The sequence below is a fragment of the Parasteatoda tepidariorum genome, chromosome 7 (genome assembly GCF_982258835.1).
Source record: "Parasteatoda tepidariorum strain Cologne lab strain chromosome 7, Ptep-v5.0, whole genome shotgun sequence".
In the NCBI taxonomy this organism is placed as follows: domain Eukaryota; kingdom Metazoa; phylum Arthropoda; class Arachnida; order Araneae; family Theridiidae; genus Parasteatoda; species Parasteatoda tepidariorum.
Genome location: NC_141761.1, coordinates 15627717 through 15652735, shown reverse-complemented (window position 1 = coordinate 15652735; position 25019 = coordinate 15627717). Strand labels below are relative to the sequence as shown.

The window sequence follows — 25019 nt, the reverse complement described above, 5'->3', positions numbered from 1 at the left end:
AATGTTTTCATTCTCATTGATAGCTTCTTGGGGGAAGAGGAGATTCGATATTGTGATGGCATTTTAATCATTTTTTTACAGTTCATGTGCAGGCATTAGAGTGGTTCAAAATAAAATCTGGACATTTTTTTACCGCAAATACAGTGCAGAACCTCTTATCCGGAAATCAGAATACCGGAAAACCAGAACGAAATTCGATACATTTTCCCGCCATTCAAAAGAAAAAAAATTTCTTCCTCACGAAATTTCAGAATTCTTCTTTCTTTTTTTAAAAGATGTTCACCATCATTTTAGAAATAATCATTAGTTCCCAACACTGTCAAAAGATGCACGAGCTTTTTAAAATTATTCTAAATATAGATATTTTTTCAGTTGAGTTTGACAATAAAAAAAAAGGCTTTTTGTAGCGATTCAGAAAACCGGAAAAATCAGTTATCCGGAATAGCGATGGTCCCGATCGTTCCGGATAATCGATTCTCTACTGTACATACATACTGTTATAAAATAGATATTTCAACAATCAGGGGTAATTGTGAGCCCAAGTCAAAATTCTGGAAAATTTCTTGAGTTTAAAAAAAAAAAAAAACAGTTTAAATTGAAAAATTAGAAAAAAATTTAAACAAGGTTTTTTTCCTTTTTCTCAATATTTCTTAGTTTACTTAGAATATATTTAAAATTTTACACATACCTATACCATTTACACATACCTATGATGACCTGGAGAAGTAATTAAAATTTACAAATATGTCTTTCTTTCTTGAGTTTATGATTATAACAACTATTTACTGATAAAAAATGAATATTAATCATGAATATAAGCTTATAAAGTATCTCTCTGGCTCTCCCTTACAAACAAATAAAATAGACTGTGTTTCCACCTTTCCTTTCCATTCAAGTTCTACCTTTGAAAATTTGATTTCCGAAAACTTCTGTGATCAATGACTTTTTAAAACGTCAGGACCTTCGATCTCCGGAAACTTCCGGATCACTGTCAGCGAGAATTCCGGAAATCCGTATTTTTTCCGGAGCACAATCAGCCCTGATCACTAATCTTCCAATTGAATGATTGACTGCTTATTATTTTATGTAACACGTTGATTTGAAAATTTCATTCTGTGAAGCATATTTTTTTAAATATCCACAAAACATGGAAAAAAACATGGGCAATAATCAACGTTTAAAATTTTTAAAAAAAAGAAGATAAGAGCAGTTTGATCAGAAATGATCAATTCTACGCTTCGGAAATAGATTCCTTGATTCAAAAATAGATTAAAATAAGTTAGATGATAAATTATAGTTATTCTCATGCAACAAGAAAATTAAATCATATTTCGTTCAGAATAAATACATACAAAAATAAAGAAATGATACGAAAACCTAATGCACAAAGGCGCCAACTTCCCAAAATAGAGAGGTATTTAAAAATTGAGAGAATTTGCTTATTTTGCTGAATTTTCTGACAATTGCTTAAACAAATTGTTAATCTTGTGTGCCAAAGACAAAAGCGAATACAAGGCAAAGTTGGTAGAAGAATAGACTTTATAAGTGTGCATGGTAAAATCTGCATTTCATTTGGAAGCATGCTGAATTTCTTGTTTTTTTGCAGCAATTTTAACTGATTCTTTTAATTAATTTCAAAAAACAAAAATGAGCAAACACCAATGGATGGTCGGGAATTGATACTTGTAGCAGGCCACTCTCAAACTCAGATTTTATTTTATTTTATAACTGTTGGTGAACAGCAGAACCAATTTTCAGTTTATGACTACCAATGTTCAACTCTGCAAACTTGGAATTTAAAACCCAGTCCAGAAAACAAGGGAGTTTCTTGATTAAGTATAGGGATAAATTTACCTTCGCAGAGAACTTTTTGATGGAAATTACCTGCGTTTGCAATACATGGAGGGGAAAACCATGAAAATCTCCCACGGTTAGCCTGACAGCAAGGGGACTCTTACCTATGATCCACCTACCACTGAGGATATTTAACATCAGCACTGTGATTGGTGAGAGAATGGTGCGAAATTCGTATCGACCAGCTATCACTGAGAATTGAACCCAGATTACCAAACTGGGCGAGCACTCTATCCCCAGAGCTACTGCGACTCCTAAAATTCAAATTTGTGGAAAACTCAATTTAACGTCTATCAATTTATGGAAATAATTTCTAGATCTGTTGAGAGAAAGTTTGGTTCATAGCCACAACAGCCAACAAAGATTTGTCATTTACAGCAAGGCGTAACAGGATTGCTACCTATTCTAAGCTCTCTCGTGACCTCAATGAAATCACAGTAAGTTGAACTTCAGAAAGCTTTTTGCAAGAGGACTGGCTGTTTGCCTCCCACATACTTCTGCCAACCAAAGAGTCCGTTTAAAATGACCACTTCAGTGTGACCACGGACTTCAACGTACTTTCGTATGGAAAGAACTAGCTACCCGTCTTCTAATTACGTCAGTCGAAGTTTGCTGGTCTGGGCACGTGCAATACTGGATTTTCGAACATCTCGTCACGTTTTTGAAAGAGATACTGTGATTGGTGCCACATCTTCAAACTTCAACTCTAGAGCATGTCTGGGACGCAGAGGGGTGGGAAAGTAATTGCAACACGAGACTATGTTAGAGTATATTTTTTATAATTTTATAACAGTCTTTGAACAGCCAACCCAATGTTTGGGTTTATGACTACTAATGTTCAACACCAAAGTCTCGTAACTTTAAACCTAATCTAGAAGACAAGGAAACACCTGGATCAAGTATTGGGAGAAATTTGCCTTCGTGGAGGATTTTTTTGTTGGTGGAATTAACCTGCATTTTCATTGAGAGGAAGACCAAGAGAATCTGACACAGTTAGCCTAACAGCCAGGGGACTCTAACCCATGATCCATCCACCACTGACGATATTTTACGTCAGCACTGTGGTCAGTGCAAGTCGGATACGGAATTCATATCGACTGGGATTCAAACCCGGTTCATCTCATTGGAAGGTGAACGCTCTATCACGAGCAATCGTGGCTCATGCTTAAGTATAATACATATGCACATGATACTAAAACAACATATTTCATTATATTTGATATTTTTTGTTGGTCCAAAAATAACATACATAAAACATGCTGGATGACCATTATTTTTCATCCTATTTTAATGGCTGTTGCAGGTGCAATAGCAATTACATAACAAGATGGTTAAACTATCATAATACTCAGGGGATAGACCGTACGCCTCCAAAGGAGGTGACCCAGATTGGAATCTCAGCGGTGACCGGTCGATACGAATTCTGCTAACGGCTAACACTGACCACAGTGCTGACGTAAAATATCCTTAGTGAAAGACGTATCAGTTCTATTGTTTCTAAATATAAATTTGAATAAAGCAAAAAAAATATGATAATGAGAAAAATGAATACTATAGAAATAAATCAATTAACTTTTTTTTCTTGAAAACCTTCTCTTATTATAATAGTGTGCACGAATTTAATCAATTGCTTTTAATGCATTTTAAAGTGAATGGACTTATTCATTGTTTTTTTTAATAGTTATTTTCCTTTCGACAATGCAAAGTAAAATAATGCTAAAAGTATGGATTGATAGATACTTGATTTTAACACTAAACATACCATAATCCTTCATACGACCGTTTAAGAATTTTTGCATTAAAAATGTATTTATCATCTAATCGTTTTTGCACATTTGAAGTCATAACTTTTTTTTTTAACAATTATATACAGTTAATATTCTATTATTATTATTTTGTATTTTGATTGTTTTGAAAAATACTTGTCGTATACCTATTTCTACCACAACCGGTCATTTGAGCGGGGGAACAATTTATTGCTTTGTAAGGTTATCGGATCAGAAATTATAATGTAACGAGTGTTCGACGTATTGCATTCGATGAGTTGCCCATTTCTGCAAAGACTGTTGAGTAGTTAGCTCAATCAGAATAACTGTGAATTCAAATTTCAAGAAAGTAGCTAAAATTTTAGATTGTTGTGTAAGAAAAAGGGACAAAAACTAAATGTGTAGGTCAGTAGCTTATATTTTATTTTGATAGCTTTACTTCATTTCTAACTGTTAATTTTTACACAGAAAAAATTGAAACAATCAAGACGGCACAAGTTCTTAGAGGAAATAATATTAATTATAAGAATTATAGTAATAATTCGAAGAAATATGTTTTGCGGAAAATGTACAATGGAAACACCCTGTATACGTAAAAATTGTGTTGAGAAATAAATTGAAACTTCTTACTCCTTGTGTTTGCAATACATAAAAATTGACAATAAACAATTTTGTTTAATTATAATAAAGTGTTTTTAATTTGTTTCCTTTCTAACATCCCTATTTTATACATTCAATAAAGAATCATAAAGTTCGGTCATTTGACCAGCTATGGTAGAAATAAGTATACATTAAGTGTTGGTATGTTTAGTGTTAATATAATTATCCTGAAATGTGTAGTTAGTAAATAGATAAGTGCAAACAAAACAGGCTTACAGGATCCATTATGGGCCAATTTGGAAATTTTTGCGTATCACACAAATGCCTGAGGTAGTAGATATTGCAAAATAGTTCATTTTCTAATTGAGGATACTGAATGATGGGTATTGCACAATACTGATAGAGAGCTTTAGTGTTGGAACGCAAACGAGGAGTGAAGTCAGCAATGTGAGCAGCTATCTTCTCAATCATGAGACGCCTAATTGAAAAGGAACATTGAGTAGAAAGATAAATATTCATATATACTAAAAATGATAAATAGCATGCACCTAAACAGAATTATTTTTAAGAAATGGTGACAAAAATATTTTTTTGGTCCCACTTTCAACCTCTACAACTGCTTTTTTGCACAGTTTTTGAGTTAAGAGGACAAAAATTTTCCTCACAAATTCTCTTTCTAGTTTTTAAAATTTAAAGTGTAGAAAAAGTGAATTCAGACAAACCTAGAATAAGCCATGAAGTTTCAAATGCTGAAAAGAAAATTTTAAAGTATACAAATGAATATAAATTATAAGAAGATTACACAACAGTGAAGTTCTCTTCTAATAATTAGTTTGCATTTTAATATTTTGAAGTATTTTTTCAGCAATTGAAACTTCATGACTTTTCCTCGTCTTGTTAACAAAGTTTCTTGAGTAAAAAAAAAAAAAAGAGATGCCTGAGGTGCCATTTTGGTTCCCTTTTAAATTAAATTGAATTTCTATACCTAGGATTACTTAATAAATTTCGAATTTTGCGCCATTTGTTAATATCTTGCTCTATGATATAAATGAAAACAAAGGCAATTTTATTAAAGACAAATAAATGATAACCACAGGGTTGCCACAGAAAAAAATGAACAAAATAGTTGCTTTCAGTAGCCTAAAGCATGAAAATAGTTGCCCAAAACTATGAAAATAGTTGCCTAAATAAGAGCAAAAATTCAGCAAAAATAAGACTAAAAAAATGACTTAATTGTCATATACCATGATCCATTTAGTCAAGTTGGTGGCAAATATGATAATTTTTATATAAACATTATTGTTCTAGCACTAAATTTTGATAAAAAAAATTTGCATATTTGCAGAAAATTAAATACTTTCAATTACTAAAATTCATTCAAAGAATAATTTTTCATTAAAAAAAAACGTTTTTAAGAAATTTTCCCTTTTATCAATAATTGATTTAGTAAAAATATATATATTGTGAAAAGTGATTACCGAAATTCGAAATTCATGCATAGTAATATCGTATTAAAAATTAGGTTTTTTAAAATCATGCAGAATTTCATATCAATAACCGTTGGCAAGGCGATCGAGAAACGAAAGACTTAGGATAGAATCTGTGCAAATTGAAGACATTAAAAAGTGAAAACTCAAATTTGCAATCTAAATTTTTTTATTATTTTTTTATTTTTTAAGAAAAGAAATTCAGTGTGTTCAGAAGATTTTGCGGGTTACAGGTTTTCAACCCAATTTATGCTAAAAAACATTGCTAGGAGTACAGAAAAGTCTCCTAATAGTCTCCTTTTCCTGAAAATAAGTTTCTTTTTTAGCCTTTTCAGGCAAAAAAAGTTGTCATAGTCCCCTCACGCTGAAAATAATTGCATTTTAGTCGCCTGTGGCAACCGTGTAACTACCACCAAAACTTCCTCAAATAGTTTTTTTTTTGACTGCTTGTAGAAGGGTCAAATGGAACTTTATTACTACTATTATTTCAAAGTCTTGTTATTTTTTTCCCACAAGTCTTTAAAAACAATTAAAATTCAGTTATTAAAATTAAATTAAAATTCAATTTCAGTACAAATACTTAAATAATGCTGAATCAGTTGAGAGCCAAACTTAGCATCAAAGTGCATATAATAATATTAATAATTCAAAATAACAAAAACAGTGTCATAACTATGCCATAATAAAAAGAGCAAAGTAAACATAATCATGAAACACAAAAAGTCACTAAGCTACATTATTAGAACATATGCATGTATAGCACAATAAAGACAAAAAGGATAATAAGAAAAAACAGAAAAATTAACAAGTTTTAATAGCTACGCATAAGATATGACTCAAAAATAAGTTAAAATATTAAGAAAATAATAAAGACTAATGACAAGAGGAGGAGAAAAATAATTACAATAAAATTTTTTTTATTCATCTAAAAAGAAAAACTTATTAAAAATCTGGAAAACAAAATGAAAAAAAGATATACCTGCATCAGCTCACATAATTATACCCGCAACAATTATAGTACAGTGCCATAAGAGATCACTTTATTTACGCTTCTGTTTTCATATTTTGTAATCTGGCAATCTTATTACGATATTTTTAATCAGTCTTGAAAGAGTCCAATATGAGTAAGTTCATTTGAATTGGCTCCTCGCTTCACAGATTTCCTTTTGTGTTTTGTTCTGTATATTCTTTAAATTTTATTTTATGTTTTTTGCTTGATATGTCTTATTTTGTATATATTCTTTAATTAATGTGTTCTATTTTTGTTTCAATTTTTTTGAGTGCTCCTCACACTATTGTATTGATATATTCTGCTTTCGCTATGTTGATAAAATAATAGAAAGCACTCCTTTTTGCAGATATAATTGTGTGAGCTGATGAAGAGATATCTTTTCTTTATTTTGTTTTCCAAATTTTTACTAGGTTTTTTTTCCTCAGATAAGTAAAAAAAAATTTTTTTTAAATATTTTAAAATAATTTCATTTTATTTATTTTTCTCATTATCATTAATCTTATAGTCATTAAGTTTCATTATTTTCCGTATTTTCTAAATATTTTAACTTTATATATATATATAAGTTATATCTTGTAAAAGAGAGAGAAAAATGAATTAAAATATGCACTTTTATCAATACAAATTAAAAATAGTAAATAAAGAAAGGGTTTTTTTCACCTCATTTCATTATTCCATATTGCTTCAGGGGTGTCATATTCCCCCAGAAATATTTGTGCAAATTTTTCAGCCCCGTGGTTTTCTAAGTAGCAAACCATAGCTTCAGGAAGCAGTTGTCCAAGAATACTGCGTTGCATGATAGAAGATGCTTTATTCTTAAAAACATACACACATTATTAAATCTAAACATGACACTCTATGTTCTTTCATTTTCATTACACACTATAAAATATACGTTGTATCAGGTATATAATTAATACACAGTGTCTAAAAAGGAACAGGATATTTATACAGGGAGGGTAACCAAATCTTGCAACAAGAAATAAGCACCCTTTAAGTACTTTTTAAGCACTCAAAAATATATTTAAGCACTGCATACATCAACAAAATGCAAAATAATTTTCAAAGACTCTACATGATTATGATAAAATAACTAGTTTCTGACAATGAACTCTTTTCTTGATTATATTAGCCACCATAAAAAAATCGAGAGATTTTTTCAGTTCGATTTCAGAGGGTGGAAAATTGAGAATATCTTGCAACATGCAGCAAAGTTGATTCTCACCAAACTCAGCTCAGTTTACGCACATGCAGACTCGCAAGTATTTCATGAAACATGTAAAATTATTGGTGCTTTCATACACTATGGATCCCACGGAAGGCCGAAATGGATTGTGGTTGAATAAATTGTGAAAACGTTGAATAGAACAATGTGAAAAACACGTTTTTACATAATACCTGGCAAAAATTGATGGGGTAAATAAAATAAAAAATATCATTTTCGAAAAGCTAAATTTGCACTTTTCAAAAACACCTGAAGAATAAAGCACTTTTAAGGGCTTTCTAAAAATGATAATCTAATCAAAAATAAGCACCTTTAAAAAGTGCTATGCACGTTATAAATTTATATTGTAACTTACTAACATCAAGCGGTTAAAAATAAAAATGATTGAGACAAATAAAACATTTTGAAAGTGCAAATTACCACCACATAAAAGATAAAAATTGCAATTATGTGACTGACCCATGAATTATTTATTTTATTTTTGTTAAAAATACACAATGAAATTATAAGATTGAAATTATAAAATTTTAAGTTTAGTTTTTTTCTCCATAAAATCATTCAAGCCACAAAAATTCTGAAACAAAAATAACGGTAAATAAAATAAGATATTTTGTGGGAAATAAGTCCCTAAGTAAATTTGTGACTTCAGTAAAGTAAGTGCCCATGATCATTTATTTAAATATGAGTATTCTCAGTGAAGAAGATCTGATTGAACTGTCATTAAAATTAGTTTTTATCACCTCTCTTCTAAGGTAAAACAGAAAAATTCCTTGAGAAAGATTACAAAGGTCATTTATCTAGATAGAATTTTAAGTGTACATTTTCATAACACTAGTCATTTGATGCCCCGTGGCAGAATCTTGGTGACATTATGTATGTATGTTCTAGCAGAAGGATTTCAGGAAATTAAAAATGCTGCTTTTCTTTTCCGCTTTTGAAAGATCTTTTTTTTAGAATTATAATATTTAGAAGATGCCTTTCTCACGCATCAAAGTGGGAGAAAAAGGCTTGTGATTTTTCTATTCACATTGGAGAATAATGAAGTAAAAAATTTGGTTTTCTTCTTTGTAGAAAATTTTGTTCTATTTTTCCATGCAGGTATTAAAACTGATATAGCTATGCTACATCAGTAGTACCACATAACTTTTAATATTCGATATTATTTATTACAAAAACAGAATCTAGAAATGAAAACACGCATTTAGTAACCCCTTTTTGAAGAGTTCGATTCGCGTGATTTCGGCATCGGACCTTTTTTTTTTTGGAAGTTAGGGTTAAAGATTAAGATTTTTTTTAAATTTAATGTTAACCTACAAAATGCGAAAAAAGGAAATGTGTAGTGTGTTATCTAAAAAGGAAATAATTATTGCATTATCTTTCTACAAAATGCGAGAATATTGCCCATAACATAAGAATAAAAAAAATATCACATTTAATTAAAAAAAAATTTTTATTTGATCAAACTTTTTTAATTTAAATTTTTTTGAAGCTAACGCTTCTATTACTTTAAATTAGTAACATATATATTTGTTATTTTTTAAAGTATCTTGCAGAAATATATTAGTATTAGAAAGGTATGTCACAAAAAAATTCTGCCACAGGGATTTGATGTTAAAAAAAAAAGAAATATATCTTGATATTTCCCTTATTCTTTTTGCCACTTAATCCTCAGCGTTCATTTATTAAGTTCATAATTGTATAATATTTTAAGCAAATAAAAACTTTTAAAGAAAATATTGAATTTCTCTTACTACATACTATAATACTAAGCTACAATATCAAAAATAAACTAGAGAAAAAAGGGCAGCCTTTTCCCTTTTTAAATAACCTTAAGTGTTTAAAAACAGTGACAGAAATATAATTCTGCTGACTGAACTGAATTTGAACTGATAACTGAATTTTAAAAAAATAAAATAAAAAAATAATGAAAGAGATGATTCACTAAGCAAATGTAAATTGAAAAAAAAGATGGCTGATAAAAAATGAAGACTAAAAATAATATAAAAACTTGGACCAAAACTCTTTATAGCTTGCCTATTGAAAAAGGCTTATGTATCGGATGTTTTATAATTTTTTCCTATTTAATTTTATAACTACTTTGGACTTGACCACAAAAGATTTGATTTAAGTCATAATTTTTTTTAATAGATCATACATGATGTGTAGCCTGATTTTATTACAAAAAATAAGCAAATTTTAAATACTCTTTCAGCATTTAAAAAATATTTTTAATCACTTTCCAAAAAAAAAAAAAAAATAATAATCATAATTAGGATCTGTGCAGCAATAAAAATTCTTTCTTTCTATACTTCAAAGATCTTAATTTATATATAGATAAAATCAATAAAATTAAAAAACGTTATATAATCATGATAAAATGACTAGTTTTAAATATTTCAGAGTTAATTGTGAAAATCATGCATTTTTGTAATTTAGACAAGGCAAATAAAAAAACTTGTTTTTAAAATATAGACTTATATATACTTTTTTTAAAATATATACTTTTTACAAATCCCAAATAAAAAAAAAAGCACCTTTAAGGGCTCTTTAAAAAAAGTAAATCAAAAATAAGCATTTTTACATATTTTTAAAAACGCTACGCATCCTGCCATACATAACTCCCCAGTTTACAAATGATTTCTGTAATAATTGCTAAAATTATGTAGAAATAGGAAGCAGCATCCTAAAAATCTTTTCTGTGTGCAGCTATTTTAATTAACATAGATTATAGTTTGTCTACAGTAAGAACTCCCCTCGCCACAAAGTCTGAGGCTGTCTGCTGCTATGGAAACAGAATTGCACATTTCAGGGAGGGTACAGTCTCTTCAATTTAGGGCTAACACAATAGACCGAAAAAAAAAGACTCTCTTTCTTTCGCCGACCAGAGCCAAAACCTGTCCTAAACATTGACCCCACACCCCTACTTGAAATAGTTGTACCTCGTTACCATAGTAAACCCGCCAACATTGAAGAAATAAAATAACAGAGATTTTACTAGCAACATTTTTTAGGGAATTGGAAATAATATGAGTAGGCCGATCCAATTTTTTGGGTTTACGACTACTAATGTTCAACTCCGTAGCCTTGAACCTTATCCAGAAGACAAGGGAACTCATGGATCAAGTATAGGGAGAAATTTGCCTTCGTAAAGGACTTTTTGATGAAACGAACTCACACTTGGGTTGCATGAGACGAAAACCATGGGGGTTTTCGTTGCCGTTGGTTAGCCAAACGGCAAGGGGCCTCTAACCCGTTATTCGCCTACCACAGAGGATATTTATTATGTGTCAGCATTTTGGTCGGTGCAAGTCGAATGCGGAATTTGTATCGAGCAGGAATTGCTGGGATTCGAATCTGGTTTACCTCATTCAAACGGTACTGGCAACAACACCATCTGTTGAGGAATAACAGAAGTATTTTTGCCTTCAGTGAATATTTTATCACCATTTTCTTTTTTTAATTTCCTCAACAAATACAGAGAGATCAGAGAATATACAGGTAAATAGTCATAGAATACAGGAGTCTTCGTTAAAAAACAAGAGATTTGGCCGGTATATCATAGTCACCGCCACAGGTTCAGGCAAATGGCTAGGGGAGTTCTTACTTTAGACAAATTATGGAGATAAGTTTTCCAAATGAAGATATCTAGGGCCGGAATGGCCTGGTTGATAGGGCACTGGGCCCAAGTCGAAGAAATTATGGGTTTGATCCCAGCCGGCAGAAGGCTCCTCGTGTAGTAAATGATGACTGGTGCACCTTAAATCTGTCAGGTCACAAAGTCCCCTATGTTCCCATAACAAATCAATACCTCTGGGGGTACTGGTCCGGAGCTCCCTTGTCTTCAGGATTGAGATCAAAATTACAAGGATATGGAGTTGAAGATTGGTAGTCGTAAACCCAGTATTGGGTCGGCTGTTGAACAACAGTTATAAAAAAAAATTCAAAAAATGAAGTTACCTCCTCACAGCGGAAAGATTGGCAGGAGTGTGACATCTGGAGAAGGGAACCGATCTGCAACAGATTGGATCCGGTGTACATGAGGATGAAGAAGAAGAATCCAGTTTGGTAGAGTTTTGATATGTCAGTATTGTGTTGCATAACATGAGTCAAAAGAACGGCACATTTCTCAACTAAAAGGGGATCGAAAGTCAGCAGCAGCTGAAATGAATTGACACATTTTATGAAACAATACTCTCCAACAATAATTTTTTAAATCTGTTCTTTCCTAGAACCATCAGAAAGAACCAAAATTGGCAAGGTTTAGGACATAATGGATCGCGGTTTAAGCCGTCCTGCCCAAAACTGTTTTAAACTGTCCAAAACCCTTTTATTCCAATTATGTCACCATTTTGAAAAACAAAATATTGTGAAAAATGAAAGGTTAATTTTTGAACAAGAAACAAAATGAAGACAAGTTTTTGTTTTATTAAAAAAGTTTATTATTATTTTTAACATTGCATTATTTATCTTTATGCAAAAAAATTATATATCAGTATTAAAAGCATATTTATTCATATTTTTTTGTTGTTCAATGAATTGTTGAGCTTCAAAAGTTATAAATCTTTTCTTATTATATTCCTTTAATAAGTTAAAGCAAATAGTATAAAAAGTATCAAATATTTACTAATCTATGTAATTATTATGTGCTTAATAGTTACACACATAGAATTTTTACCAATGTTCAAGGTTTTGGACACTTTAGTAGCCCACATGTCCTGTCTCAAACCGGATGTCCAAAACCCCAACCCTTGGAAGAACCCCCAATGACCATCTTCCCATTGATGGTTAAGAAATTGTGGAGTCCCTGCTCAATGACAAGCGGCACCTTTTCTATTTGATTAAATAAAACCTCAAAAGAAACAAATGGGAACTTACATTAAAAGGATGCAAATTAAGAGGGAAAAAAAAGAATTTTTAAAGACAAGGTGAACATTTAAATTTTCAAATAAAGTAAAAGATGAACTATTCGAATGGTGCAGGAATTAGCAAACATTTGATAGGTGGATTGGAATCTTAAGCTTCAAAAATCTTCATACTTAATCCTATTTTCCAAGAAAAAAGAAAAAAAAAGTCAGTTGCCACATTAAGGTTTATAAATTGACTATAAAAACAAAATCAATTAAAATCCTAATTTATAAAGAAAAAAAAATTATTTCCAATTCTTCCACTTTTTGAAATTCTGAATACAAAAATGCTGGTTGGATTTATCCCTGCCATAAACAACTCAGGCTGCAACAATCCTGAAACAACTAACACTGTCAGCATTTGGAACTTTAATACATAATTCAAAGAGATTATCCCAGGTGCGCAGATAACCTGTTATTAGGAAAAAAATTTATTTTCTCAAAGTATTCCACAGGTTTTTTGAAAATAATTTTAAATTTCCTTAGTTCTTCAGGTTTAGCCTGAGGTGTAAATTAATTAAATAAATTTTTTTTTCAATGAGTTTTAAATGAATTTCTAAAAAAAATGTTTTACCTGTACAATGTGAGGCAAACAAGTAGCATCAGAGAGCTGACGTTTAGCTTTAGGCAGAGGACGTATTATTGCCTCATCTAAATCACTGCAAGATAAAAGCGAAAAGTACAACAAAACAATTTCAAATTCTTCCGCTGTGGTTTTTTCCACTTGAACTGCATATCAGAGCACTTACCGACTGGGAAAATATTCACAAATTTTGATCAGCATTCTTAGAATCTCATTGGCTAGATCACTTTCATTCATGAGCGCTGTTCCTGTTGCCATCAGACACCACTTCAGTTGCGGAATAGCATGAACAGGTTTCCAGCCTTCCATTCCCTGGGCCCAACACCTTGTCTTGGGTGTAATAACTTCATCTGCATAGAGCTCTTTCATCTGCCAAAAAAAAGAGAGGCTAATTTGTAACTGCTTACCATTGATTTGATTATAAGGGGAGTCACTCTTAGATGTTTTTATGAAATTTTACATTGAAAAATGAAACATTGGCCTCAAAGCATAACACTTATAATTAGACCTGTTTGCAAAATAAATGTCATTCAAATTTATATAAAAATAAATCAATATGAATGAAAAAAACAATTCTATAGATACTACAATGCTATTGTTTCCTGAACCAGACTTTCTCCCACATCATTCAGGGCATCTATATTCAAGCTCTAAGGGAAAATTGCCCATGAGTAACGGCGCAACTCGGATGGTCAGAGACAAGCTAAAGAGCTGAATGCCCCGGTGTACATCAAAATGAGCTTCTAAAGCTAAACAGAAAAAGTTTGAGGAAGATCATGGGTCTTCTCACTGCATCCTCAGGAGACACCAATAGGTATTGAATCTAATTCTGTTTGTCAAGGTTGTCATCTTGATGAGGAGACTTCATGACATATACTTTGTGATTGTGAGGTCTATTCTGCTCAAAGATTTGAGCATTTAGGGCAACATTGCAATAAGGCCTGGGAACTGCAAGACATTTCTGGTACCTAACCTCTAACTCTAATTACATCATATAATTTTAACCTTGGTTAGGCGATGTGGAGAGCGCCTTCACCCTCCAAACCACACAATTTGTATTAATTACATTAATGTTTTTTTCGTAAAAAAAGTAAAACACTGCATACAATATATTATACATTAAAAAGAAATACCTCGTTGAATCCAAAGGGACCATGCCTTTCTTTTTCAGCATTTCGGTAATACCATTCTTTTTCAGTCATTTGCATTTGCTCAGGAGAAGCTTCAATTACATTTGTCTAGAATTTAAAAGAAATATCATAAAAAGTGTGACATTTTAGCAATTACATAGTGATTTTTGTTTTAAAGAACAATAAGACTTTTTTTTTACTTTTTTAAAATACATCAAAGACAAAAAGTTTTTTTTTTTATTAACACAAACATTACTTCTGCGATTTTAAAAAAGAAAATTATTTGCTCTGCAAAATTTTATATTTTAAACAGATTAATTACGTTTACCAATCAAATCTCTGATGAAATACATCAATATTGCTTAGTATTATTTACAAACAATATCTTCAAGTCATTAATATGTCTGACTTAAAATTGTTAAGGTTATTAACAAACTCAAGGTCTGTTCAGGGCAAATTTACTACCGCTTAGCCGCACCTTCATAAATTCAACTTAAGGAGAAACGGCAGTTTCACAGAATACTTTTAAAAAAGCACGTTCTAAGATTCTTCCCCCCTGCTTCGTAAATTTTTTTATTGTATTCCCGTAAAAACAATAAACCCTGGGTTAATTATGCATTTCGCTTTGAAATGGAATTTTCCCATTGATTACTATTATGACGTAGCAGAAGAATTTGCTTCCCACACGGTTTGTAAGAAAAGTACTTTTCCTCCCCATGCTTCACTGAAAGCATGCCGGGATCATGAAACACTGTGGGAGAAAAGAAGTGTCAGCCACTCCGTTTCTTAATTTAAAAGGAAGAAAAAGTGCTAGTACCATGCAAACTCCGTTCTCGAATCTATGAAGAAAAAAAAAAAAGGTTTTCAGTTGGAAAAATAGCTCTTCTATGAATATGTAGCACTTGTTTGGTCAGATAGTGCAATGTGGTAAGGTGTGAAATATCCGACCCGCCCTAATTTGGGCATACGGAGAAACGACCCGTCGCCACGACAGTTCCTAAGAGGGAACCGCGATCCGTCCACCAGCACATGTGCCCGGCCAGACTACATTCGTGGCATTTACTAAAACAACAAGAAAACATTACAGAGGCTGATGGCAACAGCAATAAAAGTGCTCCGAGAGGCCCGTTTTATAATGCCGACAGGACCTCCCTTATAGTGAGCCATACGTAATACAAAATAGTAAAATTAAAAACATCAAAGCAACGAAAAAGTAAAATCACAAAATAAACTATGCACAAGGTGCAGGTTGTACAATGACAATAAACATATGAGTTCATTATAAGCAATTGGGTTTAAAAATCGATGACAAAATGTGACAAAAGAAAGGTGCAATAAAAACAAGGGAGCCAATAAAATCACAATAGAGAACACATAAAATGACAAAAGTCAAAAGTTACAAAGTAGTAAAAGCAACAGCAGTAAAAATTGCAAAAGCAAAGAGAAGTAAAAGTTATAGCATAAAAACAATTAAAACAGAATTGACAAAGACTGAACAGGCGGGCAAATCAACAACCGGAAATTGAAATTAACTCCTAAAGAGTGGATCCAAGAGATCATCAGATGCGAGTGCATCCTCCAAGGTGCGCTTAATAATTTCTTTTATAATTTGTTTTTGTTTATTTGTCCTACACCAAGATCTTATGTAGCCAAAGTAATTTCCCCTAAATGTTGTGATGTGGTAAGCCTAACAGTTTGCTTACGCTTAACAGTTAGCCTAACAGTTAGCAAGCTTTTATTTAGAGTTCCTTTATTTATTTATTTTTTTTAATGAAATGACGAAGCTGTCCTTCTTTAAAGTTTACAGGAACTCTAAATTCGAACTATTATTTTAAACATTATTCTAATTTGATTGTAATAGACCCTTTATTTTTTATGAAACATTTTTTCTCTGTGAAACTTTTCTGTATATGATCCAGTCAAAAATGTTCTCGTAATGAAAATAACTTTTAGTTCTGGTACTGTTAAATGTATATTTTTAAAAAATTCAAGTTAAAATTTGACTATGGACAGTAATTTTTATGAATTTTTAAATTTCGGTACAATTTTAAGCCCAAAATTTTACAATAGCAAAAATTGTTATTGAACATATGGGGACAAATATATATAAATTTACCAATGAATGATTTTTATTTGTAGTGACAATTTTTGAAAATATTTTATTTTACCATACTTTTGTGTTTATTTTTTAATATAATTTTCAATTTTCACAAAGTATGTTTAAATTTTCACAAAATAGGAACCTCTTAAAAACTCTAGACAGACCCCTGTAACCAATAAATAAATGAAAACATAGTTGTTTTTATTCTAACTCATCATCCTCGTGATTTTATGAAAGCAATTACTCAATTTGTCAGTTAGATATCAAATAAAAGAACATTCAGATCCAGAAACATATTTTTTTTTACAAATTACTCTTGATAGAATAAGACTTTCTTCATTATTAATATACACAAAAAAAATATTTGATAAGTTTTAAAAGTACTTGTATTTAAATAAATAGAAAACTAAATGGGTACAATAGAAATATGTTTACCAAATGACAAATTATTTTACATGCAGTTATTACTTAAAAGTTTCTTTTTTTCCCATTTAATAATTTTTCCTTTCTATTTGGACCATTGATTAGTAAGTAATTTACATGCATGATTACATCTCATTATTTTGGAGAAAAAAAACTTTAATACCAATGAAATCAGAAAATATTTTTTGTTAAAAAAAAAAAAGAAATCGCAACCATAAAAATTTATTTATAAATTTAATATCTGTATAAAAATGTTTTGACTTAATGTTTAATTTTAAAAAAAATTTCGGTATTTTAAATAAATATTCTTTTTTAAACAATATAATGATTTAAATGTGGTTTTAATTTATTTAATAACCCTCGTTGAATAGCCGACCCAATTTTTTTGGTTTACGAACATTCTCATAGCCGTATTTTAAAGTTGTTCCATTATTATGATTTTTCTTCATCCAGATTGGCTCAGGGCCTGATCGGTATGGATAATTGGTGCTCTACTGTATTTGATTGTTTTCCATACATTTTGGACACCCTTCACTTAGAGTATATGAGATAAAGAATGCTCAGAAAGTCTCAAAAAATTTAAAAAGAGCCAGGGTAGCTTAGTGAATAGAGCGATTACTAGACGATACGAATTCCACACTCCGTTCGAACCGACCACAGTGCTGACAAGGATTACGGGTTAGAGTCTCCATGCAGTCAGGCTAACCATGGAAGGTTTTCATGGTTTTCCTCATCGTGTAACGCAAATGCGGATAAGTTCCATCAAAAAGTTTTCATAAAGGCAAATTTCGTCTAATACTTTATACAGGAATTCCCTTGTCTTCTGGATTAGGTTCAAAGTTACAAGGATACCGTGTTAAACAGCAATAGCTGTAAACACAAAAATTGGGTCGGCTGTTCAGCAATCAAGTAAAAAATTTAAGATTATGTAGAGAGGATCAATGTTAGAAGTTTCTTTATAAAACATACCTAAAGAAATGTAGTGCACTTAACTTCCAATAAATATTGCAGGTTATGCCAGTAAATGTCATTTGGGATATCCACTAGATATTTAGAATTATCTGCATTCTTTTACAAATGCAGAACTGATGGATGAAATAACACTTTTATCTACTCCCACAACAATATTTAAATAAATGACTACTAAAGTTTCAAGCACGTTCAATGAGGCATAGGACAGAACACTTTTTTTCAGATTCCGGTAAAGTCAATATAGATAGTTCTGAGTTTATAAAGCAATACGAGCACTTTTACTCTCAAATAACATAGATTTAAATAATCTACAGCGGCAGCTACAGCATAAAGTGTAGTTTTCTCAGACACTTGTTTCGTGACAAAACCTGCAATTTTTGTTCCCCCCTTTAAATTTCGAAGCATCCAGCTTGCATCTAAAGTTCGTTAACCAGGTGTTCACAGTTGGCTCCGCCTTCATTACGTGGTATGCGACAATATTATTTCGCTATTTTTGGGAGAAGGATGTGAACAATCCTAAACAAGGTTGCTATTTTGCGATCGTACGCCAAAATTATTTATTCCGTAAAGTTTGCGTGAAGTTTTTTAACATTAAATACTTCGTAAATTTGATACTTCGAGCCATTTTTTATGATTTTCTCTCTTTTCAGCGAATAGTCTGTTCTTTTTGAGACATTTTGCAGGGAAAACAGCAGTTTTTAAATTAAAAATATATTTAATTAGCCAGAGTAACGAAAGATATAATAGCAGATGATAAAGTGAAGTAAGTTAATGAAAAAGAATTCACTGTTTGCGTTTGGTGCGCAATAAGGGTTGTCCCAATTTCAAGAGCGGAGATGTTTCTCTTCTTAATTCCGAGTTGAAACAAAATCTGCGTCGGAGGAGGTGGAGCCAAGTGCATACTCCTGGTGAATGAACTCTACTCATAACGCAATTCTGAATGAAATTTTCTTTTTTTAAAAAATTCAATATGTAACTAATTGTCATTCACAGTTTTTCAGTAGTTTGTTACCTTGTATCTTTTTAAATTATCACACTAAATTAAAAAGTCATGATAGAAAGAGTAGTCACCTGAGTGGGCACAGTCGCACGACTTGTATGCAGGTGAGCAAGGGTCAAAAGGTCAACTAATATTCTCAAACCATTAGAATCCATTATTTCCTTCACATTTCTCTAAAATAAAGGGATGGAATTATAATTACAAAGAACCCCTATAAAACAACAGATAATTTTTTCCAAAATCTTAACAGACAACTCCAAAACAAGCAGTAAAGATGTTAGTTCCCGTGATTGGACCTGTTACGCTCAGTGATGTCAAAATATACTTTAATTAGAGTAATAACTAGAGCCCTTTATGCACAGTACAAGTAGGACTGGTTTTTCTTTTTATGCTTATCTTGGTAGCAAAACAATATTATTTAACATAAGACAGTGCAATATAATACTACCAGGCTGGAATCTTGAATCCTGTCTTTTAATAATAGAGCTAATATTATACTGTCTGAGTAGCCAAATCTTTCAACAAAAAATAAGCACTTTTTAAGCACTAAAAATATTTCTAAGATACAAGATAAATTCCAAGGTGCACACTGTTCCTAAAAAATAAAGTCAATATAAGCTTTAAAATTAAATTTTTATTTAAAATGAGTGCTGAGAGAGAATTTTTAATTTAATTCCAAAAAAATTATGTATTATTTATGGACATTAAATAAAAATAAATTTATTTTAGTGGTCAAATTTACTATAATAATTACAATTACTGCCACTTCACAGTTTTCTCGGCTAATCCTGGAAATTTAACCAATCCACAATATTTAAAGTGGTAGTGAAATTACAATTAAATAAGCGAAAGTTTTAAAAATAATGTCAACATTTAAAAACATTACAATATGCTTGTCAGAGTTTTGGTATGTATGTTTGAATTGCTTAAATGTTATGGCAGTAAAATCATTTAAAACCAAGTGTCAACATATACATTTCCTAATACAGTATTACTGCTAAAAAAATATTATTGGTTTTTCAAGCATATAATGAAAATAACAATCTGAGATACTTAAAGTTTCCTTTTAAATTTTAGAAAAATCTTATTTGAAATTTTTTTCCATTTTTTTGTAATTTATAATTCAAGAATTGTCTTTAGTTTTAAGATAATAGGTATGTAATTTCTTTAAAATTAAAATACCATATATCTCAGTGTCGACCTACTATTCATGATTATGAGATGCCTAATTTCTGGTGTCCATCATTACTCCTATGAATGTCCAAGAATACATGTTAAAGGAATACATGAAGTGCAGCAAAATGTGAATTCAAATGTTATCGTAAAATCTTGTCAAAAGCGTTCTTCTGGTGGGGGTGTTTTTGCAGGACTCAGAAGGTTAAGATGAAGCAAAGTGCGATCTCTATGACAACACTCACTGCTAATATTAACGAACCCGACGTTGATGACATTCTGGAATCTTTAAATTTGTAGCTTCATGGCCCTGAGGCAGAATTTTTTCATACTATTTGCGACAAAGCTCTCTAGTACTAATATCTTTCTGCAAGATACTTTTAATAATAACAAACATATAAGTTACTAATTTAAAATAACAAATACGATGTGTTTACAAATATAATAATAATTATATAATTTTCTTAATTGAACATGTAATAATTTTTTATTCTAATATTAAGGGTGACATTCACGCATTTTGTTGGGGGGAACACACAAATTATATCCTTCTTCGCATTTTGTCAATAATCATCATAATAAAAAAATCATGAAATTCATAGTAGCGATTGCAAAATAAAAAATTAAAAAAAAGATCGCGGACGAAATGACGTGAATCGGACTCCTCAAATGTGTGTTTAATTTCAAGATTAGGTTGTGGACTTGCGATGTGACTTGCAATGTGCATAGTCACATGGTATCAGCAGAAGAAGTTTATGCGTTGAAGAGAACAGTTTAGATTCTCTCTGCAGGAATTTCTCCACCATATCTATCTTATTTCATGTTTGTGTCTGTAAATAAATAATTGAAAAGAGACATGGTCCATCATTTCTTATAACAGACAACAATAGTTTATTGTCTATGCATTTGTTATTAATTAGAAATATCGGATCAAAAAATATCTGATTAAACTAAAAAATAAAATAAAAAATTACGGAGAAAACTATAGGAATAACTGCAAAAAATTCAATAGAATTATTGCCTTAAAAAGTAAATACTAAAATGCACAATTCGAATTTTCTATATTGTTTCAAATATATCGGGATATTTAAGAATAAGGTGAAAATCAATATCAATAACTGCCGAAAATGCAATCAAAACATAACATCGGTATATGATATTATCGTCATAAATTGAGCGCATCAAAAAGTGAAATGCATGATTCAAATATTACATGTTAATTTCTGTAGAAATTTTTTTTTTTTACTTTTCAAAAAAAAAAATCTTTCCGCAAGACTATAATGTTCTGCGACAATGTCACAGTGATTCTGCCATGGGGATTCATTGTATGTTTGAAAATAAGTCAACCCCGACAAATTTTAAAACTTGTTTCTTTATTTTTTCCCCCTGAAATACTCTTAAAACAATTATCTTTTTTCTTTAATTTCTTTTCTGAACGTAATTTAAAATATTTTTTAGAAAAAAAAGCATTTCTATGTAAAGAAAATCTGAAAGAAAATTCAAAATCAGTTGTATGTAATGTATTGAAAATAGTTTTTGACAGGAGTAAATGGATGCTTAGTTATTCATATCTATCTTATTGTCTATAATGCATCGATACTTAACAACAATATTTCAAAAGTCAAACGAGATTTCTTTAATTTAAATTGTTGCCCTTATAGGAACATAGCTGCCAACAAGAACAGGAAAAAATCCAGTAGATTTTACACAATATAAATTTCATGATAATTGTTGCATAATGGGCTAAATATTTTAGACATAAAAAATATTAGGGATTTTTATAGTCATCAAAACATAAAAACTGCAATATTTTCCAGTTATGATAGACATTAAACATACTTAAAATTTTTTGTATTATGTTTACTCATTATTTTGAATATTAATAGGCATTTAATTCTTCAAAGATAGTTAAAACATTTTTTTAAATTAATTTTAAAAAAAGCTCAGAGAAAAAACAAACTGAAGATTTCAGAATAAAAAAAGTTTTGAACTGATTTCTATAAATAAGGTTCACTTCATTTTGCATTAGTAAAACTTATTTAATTTTTCAAGCAAGCAAGCAATAATCTGTACAAAATTTCTATTTCAATAGGGATTTATTTAAGAAACTAATCAATTTTAGGGAATTTTCTAAAATGTAAAAAACCAGGAGAATTTTAAATAAACCAGAAGACCAGGAGAAACAGGCAAAATCCAGTAGTCTACTGGAAAATCCAGTAGAGTTGGCAGTTATGTAGGAACTTTTCAGAGCAGAAAATAGCAGAGTATTTATAATCTATGTATAAATGCTAAAAAAAATTTTTTTTTAAAAAGCACTTACCTTGTCATGTATTAGTTTTCCTATGAATAGCACAAGCCTGTCTCTTTCTAGTTTATCCGTACTCTGAAAAAGAAAAGCATGCTGAAAGTCTCTTCACACAGTTCTTTAATTCAAAATAGTTTCAAGAAAAAAGTTTATTTTTAAGAAACAAATAGTTTTAATTTAAGTCTTTATGTTTCTTCAACACTGAATACCCTTAAACTATAATTTTATTTTTAAATGACTTTCAATTCATCTTCAATTTAAATTAAAATTTTTAATATTTAATCTAATTCGCATTAGTTTCATGCAAAGGACACTTAGTGGGTTCCATTTCTATCGAGATTTAGTAAGAAGGATCATGCTGAATAAATGTCAAATAAAGCCTTTATCAGCCCTGATTATTTCCATCAAGGGTAATAAAGCACTAAACTAAAAAATAATTTTTCTATAATAATAATAAAAAAAACACTCGTAAGGAAATAACTGGAATTTCAATTTAATTCAAAGAAATAAACAATGACAATTTATTTCAGTATTCTTCCAATTTGCTTGTGAAGGCGATAAAATTGTCAATAAAAAAATAAATATAAAAAAAAGTCAATAAATAAATAAAATAACTGAATTTATTTCCTTTATTTTGAAAAAAAAAACCTAATTTTCATCAATTTATTTAAAAACTTGACTTTTAAAGCATTGAATTTAAAACCTTCAAAATAAACTAAACTAAGAAAAAAAGAAAAGATTGATTATTGTTAAAGATATTTGTGTATTATGGAGGCATAATTATAAAGTAATTTTTAATAAGCAATTACTTATAAGTAAGGCCCGGATTTTGATGACATTTGCATTTTTTTGCATTTTTGGACATTTTTTGTCTTTTAGAGCATTTTTTTAGATTTATAGGGCATTTTTCTTTAAATTTTGGGGCGTATTTTGCATTTTAATGCATTTTTAAAAGTTTTCTGTTAATTTTTTCCAATTATTATTATTTTTTATCAATTTTCATTATTACACTGGCTTCCAAACAATGAAGAAAATCTATAGGATATTAACAGGTGAAGCAAAATCTTTTCAAATTGAAGAAGAATTGTCAGAAAGTGAGACCGTCTTTTTCAAGTACACACCTATAACATCAGTAGACGTTGAAAGAAGCTTCTGCAGGAATGAAAATTTACTTTCAGACAAGAGACGCTCGTTTACATTTCAAATTATCAAAAAAAAAAAATTAATAATCCAATGTAATTCTAATATTTAGTAATATTATGAGATGGGAGTTGTTATATCCCTCAAAGTTTCTCTACAAAAGAAAAATATTTTGGTGTCAATATATTTTCCTTTTTTTGTTATTTTAGGGTATAAAACATATTTTTCAAACTTTAATGAACAAGTATTGCATTGCTTTATATTTTTTAAATGACTCATAATAATTTTAAAGAGCAAAACATTTTTTTAATTCAATATTTTTACTTTATTTAAGGCATTTTTTGCGCAATTTTTGCATTTTTAAGGGCATTTTTTGCACTTTTTAAGGGCATTAGTTGAGATTTTTTAGGTCATCAAAATCCGGGCTCTACTTATAAGACAAGCTATTTCTTGAAATAAAAAGTATAAAAAATCTTTTTGTAGGAAAATCTTTAACTCATTTTTTTTTCTTTTTACCTACGAGTTAGTTCTCACAGTATTTTTGTGCCCTCACTATAACAACCTCACATTATAATGCCACATGATTAGTCATTATATTAAGCGTCAACTTTATCTACACGTAGAAGGTGTAATGAACCCCATAACTTACCCGATCTAGCATGTTAATGATAAACTTAGTATCATTAAAGCAACCAATATCGTCAAAATGACGTCCATATACTATGGCCATGGCTTGTAAACACATGGACTTCATAGCTGGCTTGGGCGATAGCAAAAATCGATGATACAAGTCGTTGAAAAATTCATACCTATAAAATATCATAGCTTCAGTAACCTATAAAGACTACCCATTAAGAGTCAAACATTGTTTTAAGCTCATGCAGTCAGAGGCTGAAATAATTGGCAAAATGAATCTGCTACATTAATTTACACATTGGGTTGTATGTGTAAATAATGTGTAATCACAGATTCTTTCTACAACTAATCCAGTAATTATTCAAAATAATAAAAAAAAATGCATGATTGCAATATTCTGTCAATCAATAATATCAAATATCCTGATCTATGGAAGTTTTTACGTTTGTTTACATTTGGAATTTCTATGTTTACAGTAGTTTGCGCATGGTATTGCCACCAGGGAGCAAAGTTATAGAATGCATTGTCATTTAATGCCATAGACAAGAATTAACATTATTTTCAAGTTTAGAGTTTGCTTTTGTTTAGATGGCATTGGCATCAACTTTATACAAATCAGAAACGTGTACAAATAAACCTGTAACTCATACTTCAATTGTTATGCTATTTTTTAATACTTTGGTAATTTTTATGACCCCTGAATGCTTG

The 25019-nt window shown here is 30.3% G+C and overlaps 1 protein-coding gene across 2 annotated transcripts in view; it reads right to left on the bottom strand.

Moving 5' to 3' along the window:
* Rme-8 (receptor mediated endocytosis 8) overlaps positions 1-25019 on the bottom strand; it is a 175301-nt gene that overhangs the window by 68371 nt on the left and 81911 nt on the right. For both annotated transcript variants that reach the window (XM_087168523.1, XM_087168524.1), the window contains 9 exons: positions 24325-24484; positions 22551-22613; positions 19129-19230; positions 14565-14669; positions 13598-13800; positions 13423-13507; positions 11902-12102; positions 7380-7534; positions 4497-4698 (listed from right to left, as the gene is read on the bottom strand). In XM_087168523.1, the coding sequence (XP_087024649.1) occupies positions 4497-4698; positions 7380-7534; positions 11902-12102; positions 13423-13507; positions 13598-13800; positions 14565-14669; positions 19129-19230; positions 22551-22613; positions 24325-24484 (1276 nt within the window). The remainder of the gene's footprint in view (positions 1-4496; positions 4699-7379; positions 7535-11901; positions 12103-13422; positions 13508-13597; positions 13801-14564; positions 14670-19128; positions 19231-22550; positions 22614-24324; positions 24485-25019) is intronic.